Source organism: Triticum dicoccoides, chromosome 6A (genome assembly GCF_002162155.2).
Source record: "Triticum dicoccoides isolate Atlit2015 ecotype Zavitan chromosome 6A, WEW_v2.0, whole genome shotgun sequence".
In the NCBI taxonomy this organism is placed as follows: Eukaryota; Viridiplantae; Streptophyta; class Magnoliopsida; order Poales; family Poaceae; genus Triticum; species Triticum dicoccoides.
Window position 1 is genome coordinate 278,189,285 of NC_041390.1, and position 4,836 is coordinate 278,194,120.

The 4,836-nt window shown below is 36.7% G+C and overlaps 1 protein-coding gene across 1 annotated transcript; it reads right to left on the reverse strand.

Moving 5' to 3' along the window:
• Positions 1 to 3,272: 3,272 nt before the first annotated feature.
• Positions 3,273 to 4,830, reverse strand: LOC119319076 (low affinity sulfate transporter 3-like). The gene is made up of 5 exons (XM_037593587.1): positions 4,375 to 4,830; positions 4,073 to 4,266; positions 3,900 to 3,985; positions 3,730 to 3,811; positions 3,273 to 3,638 (listed from the first exon to the last, which is right to left on the reverse strand). The coding sequence occupies exons 1-5, from the start codon at positions 4,411 to 4,413 to the stop codon at positions 3,596 to 3,598; spliced, it is 444 nt and encodes a 147-aa protein (XP_037449484.1). The 5' UTR covers positions 4,414 to 4,830; the 3' UTR covers positions 3,273 to 3,595.
• Between the last annotated feature and the right edge of the window lie 6 nt (positions 4,831 to 4,836).

Here is a 4,836-nt window from a genome sequence, read left to right on the forward strand (position 1 = left end):
ATCAATATCATGACCCAACTTAAATTTTTGGCAAAATATAAGCGGTTTAAGAGCAGTTTTGAAAACCGTTTTTTCTTCGCACAAAAAACGTGAATCGTATTTTTGATCGCATTTCTAAACCATTTATAGGATTTAGGCATATAATATGGCCTTGGAAAGCTAATGCAAAACCGCTCCTTCCACATGTTGAAAGTTTTCTCTAATTTCCTATGGTTAAAGAGTAATTTGACAAAACGTAAAATTTTGTAAACCAAATAGCTGAGTTCGTTTTTTCGATGTCATTTCTAAATGGCTAATCCAATGGAGGCATATGATACACGTTGGAAAGCTTATGAAAATGCGCTACTTTTTCATCTTGAAAGTTTTTTTCTAATTTTGAATGGTTTAAGAGTAATTTAGAAAATGGTCCAAGTCCTACCGAGTTCGTATTTTCGAGCTAATTTTTTAATCGGTCGTCCGAATGCAGCAAATGATATGGCATTGGAAAGCTTGAACAAATGCGAAAATTTTTGTATGTATTGTTTCTCCCAATTCTTTACGGTTTTAAGTCAGTTTCAAAAATGGCGAAAAACATATTTTGGCCATAATTTCTACAAACTTTATCAGAATGGGGCAAATAATATACCGCTGAAAAGCTACGGAAAATGCGAAACTTTTTCATGTTGATGGTTTTCTCTGATTCCTAGTCGTTTTCAAGTAATTTCGAAAACGGCGGGATCATGCGTTCTTCCTATATCACGAAACAGATTCTTCGAAAATGCACCACGTGAAGAACCTGAACTTCTCGGTGCGTGTACCTGAACTTCACTCTGTTTTTCACGTGATTTTTCTGATCGTAGGTCTCCATCCACTTCTCGTAACTCTCCATCCACTCACCGGAATTGAGCAACTGATATACCGCTGGAAAGCTGCTGTAAGCACTTAACTTTCCCGTGTTGATCATTTTTTCATATTCGCGACATTTTTAAAAGTTTTTCATCTGAAATTCATCCACTGTAGTAATTGAACTTCCTGCTGTTTTCAGTTGAACTTCTGTGACGTATTTTCGTTTGTAATTTTCTCATCCATCGTTAGTGTTACACAAATGATATTCCTTTTGTACAAATCTCTCTCACAATTTTTTTAACTTTCTCCCACGAAGTGCTTGAACTTATAACAACAAAACTTTTAGACTTCGATTTTTTTATTCTTTTTTTCAATAAAAAATGCACACCGTGTAGTACATGAACTTCTGGCAGCTATCAACCTGGACCACTCTCGGTTACGTGAAAATATTTAAGTTTTTTATGAATTTTTAATTTGATTTTTCTTAATCCCTTTTTATGTATTTTGAAGTGTTCTATTTTTAATTGTTGAACTTCTTATTATTTTATTTTTGAACTTCTTGCTTTCATTCTTTAATAGCGAGGAAAATCTGAGTTTTCTATAATCATCGAACTTCTCGATCTTTTTAATATGGACTTCCTGATTTTATTTCTTAATCCCTTTTTATGAAATTTTGAAGTGTTATTTTTTTTAAAGTTGGACTTCTTGTTTTTATTTTTGAACTTCTTGTTTCCATTCTTTAATGACGAGGAAAACCTGAGTTTTCTATAATCGTCGAACTTCTCCATCTTTTTAATATGGACTTCCTGGTTTTATTTTACTCCATATTTTTTATTTCTTAATTAAACATCAAACTTCTCCTTTTTTTTAAATTGAACTTCTTGGTTTTATTTTTTAGTAATGAGAAAAACTATGTTTTATAAATATACATTAAATTACTCTATTTAAAATTGAACTTCCTAATTTTTTAAAAACAGGGAAAATCATTTTTATAACTTTTTTGTTGTTCCCTTATTTTAATTTGAACTTATTAGTCATTCTTTAGAACGAGAATCTGAGTTTTTTATAAACTTTGAACTTCTCTATTATTTTAATTTGAACTTCTTAGTTTTATTCTTTAGTAACAAGGAAAATTGAGTTTTTTGAACTTCTTTGTTTTAAAATTTTGAACTTCTTGGTTTTATTTTTTAATAATGTGAAATATCCAATTTTTTATAGACATCGAACTTCACCATTTTTAAATTTGAACTCTTAGTTTTATTGGTTAGTAACATGGAAAATGCTTTTTTATATAAACAATGATACCGCGCAGTTATTTTAATTTGAACTTCAAATTATTATAGAATGGGGGAAATCAGTTTTGTATAATATTTTAAAATGCTCCTCTTTTTAATTTGAACTTCTCTGATTTTTTTACAAACGGGAAAAATTCGTTATAAAGGTTTTTGAACTACTTTTTTGACCTTCTTGGTCAAATTTTTTGAACTTCCAAATTTGTCTTTTAGATATTAGAAACTTCATTTATTTTAACGTTGACTTGTTTTCGGTTTTAAATTTGAACTTCTTATAGAATTTTGTCGTGACATTTTTATGCATTTTTTGCTTTTCAATGAAATAGCCTCGGCGGTCTATATTTTTCATTTGGTGATTTTTCTTCTGTATGTACTACGCGTGAACTTCGGAATTTCTGAAACGTGAACTTAATATATTGTATATTTTTGTGAACTTTTTTATTTTTCGTGTGACACTTTTTATGCATTTTTTGGTTGTCGGTGAAATGGCCTAGGCAGTTCTTTTTTTTGGATGAAATTCTTCTATATGTTGTCCCTATGAACATTGAATTTTCTTGAAACATGAACTTCACATGCTTTTGAAGAGAAAAGAAAATTACACACAAGAATACACCTAGACAGTACACCTATTCGTAGTATGCACAACACTATGCACTAGTACACGCATTACGCTGGTGGGGGCGCTTAGAAGCAGTGCCGACGGAGTTGTGGGTGTGAGTCACATCCCATGGGCATTGGGAGGTTCATTAATTTTTATACATGAACTTCTACCCGGTTTTTTCTTCACAAATTCTATTGCTGGTGTTGTGATATGCCAAAATACATACAGGTAGTAATATATGAACTTTTGGGGAAATAATAAATGAACTTCTAAAATACATTTTTGTTTTCTCACATAAACAAAATAAGAAACACAAGTGAGGGTAAAACTAGTGTCAAATGTCTAGACCCAAATATTTCCTTTTTGTGTGTGCAACCTCTCATCTGAATATATGCAAACCTTTGGTCAAATTATAGTATAGCAAATCCCAAAGAAATCACCAAGCTTTGAAGTTCACCGAGAGCGAAAGGATAAATTTTTCTGAAGAAAAAAATTGACCATCAGACAAGATGGGAGGAGGAAGTGGGGAGAAGAGAGGAGGAAGATGGAGTGAGTAGGAACAAATAAATAGATATAGATTTTAAGGGAGTATAGTCACAAAAACACGACCATATACCACTCTAGTTAATGTGCTTTATTTCTACAGAACACGTACATGTTTTGTCATTGTTGCGTCTGTTACTATTTGTCAGCATTTGCGGAGCTATGTAAACCATGCTCACTAGATACAAATCGACAACAAATGGTGTTATTTCTACTAACATACACTCAACACTCCATAGCACTGCCCTTGTGTGCAATTAGGCATCCTTCCACTGCTTCACCTACTGTAGGAAAATCCAATCTTCTCCTATCCTGTCAACAACATGTGCCAACTTCATCTTCTGAATTGCCTGCCATCCTGGACTGGCAATAGCCATCTGCAGATAATATTTTTACACAAGAGTGAGATTTTTTGACCAGTAATAATTTTTTGACAAAGCTACAATATGATGCTCATCAGTAAATCACTTCATCTGTATGCCAAGGGACGCCAGCTCCTTGTGAATTTCTTCCAATCCCACCAGTTCTGAAGTGTCAATGTTCACCACATCTGCAGACCAGAAGCATGAATAATCAGATACGTTTTGGAATTTTCAATATCATTCTAGCAATTGTAAGCTTCTCTGTGAGGAACTTACTTGACATGTCAAGGAAAACTGAGTGCACCCTTTCCCTGACCTTCTGATTGGATGTATCCACTTCTGCCCTTACCCACTCCATGATCCTGAATCAACACACCTAGCTATATGAGCACTCACATCGAACTTTACACAATGAGCAGTTTACTTTCTTTGATCACATTGGTTGGTACCTCTCTTTGATGAAAGTCGCATTGATGAAGTAGAGAAAGGATGTATCGATGCGTATGACTTGCACGGCCTGTGTCCAGCATGCCACGGGGTACTGCCTGACGCTGCAGAATATGTTTGTTCCTTGTAGCCAACCCAGACCCTCCACCTGAGCCAAGAGTGACTGGATGATGATCTTTGCAAAGGATATGGCAAGCTGCAATTATAATGTATGTATGAAAGAAAGTCAGAGAACTGCAGGAACTATAATGCATGTATGATTCAGCCAATTATTCAGAGCAAGGCAATGATGATCGATCGTTACCGCGACTCCGAGGCCAATCTCCATGGACCCAAAGAGCATGCCGAGGAACGCGCCGAGGCATATGTTGGTTATTGGAGGGTCGATCTGACTAGTGGCTGCTGGTTATTGTAACAACACTACTAAATAGGCAGGAGGAAGTTGTTCGGGGCAGGGAGGGTGAGGATGGGGTTGTGGAGGAGGAGCAGGAGGGCACGCTGGAGTAGAGGGCAGGCCACACCGGAGTTGAGGGAAGGCTGTGACGGACTAGAGGGAAGCTCGTGCCAGAGCAGAGGAAATGTCACGCCGCAGGGAAGGTTGGGGGCGGGGCGGAGGTGGTCAGGGGATGCAGCGTGGCGGCCGGAACCAGGCGCAGGTGCAGCGCGGCGGCCTGAACCAGGCGCGGGGGTGACCTGCCGGCCGGACCTAGGCGTGGGGTGGTGTCGGGGGTCAGATCCAGGTTAGGGGGCTGTGCAGGGCCGGATC

Bases quoted from the DNA above. Each gene is read 5' to 3' on its own strand.
- LOC119319076 (XM_037593587.1), bottom strand. From the start codon at position 4,413: ATGCTCTTTGGGTCCATGGAGATTGGCCTCGGAGTCGCG. The intron at 3,986-4,072 runs GTACCAACCAAT...GTGTTGATTCAG, and splicing joins GCGACTTTCATCAAAGAGAG to GATCATGGAGTGGGTAAGGG. The intron at 3,812-3,899 runs GTAAGTTCCTCA...TCTGGTCTGCAG, and splicing joins AGTTTTCCTTGACATGTCAA to ATGTGGTGAACATTGACACT.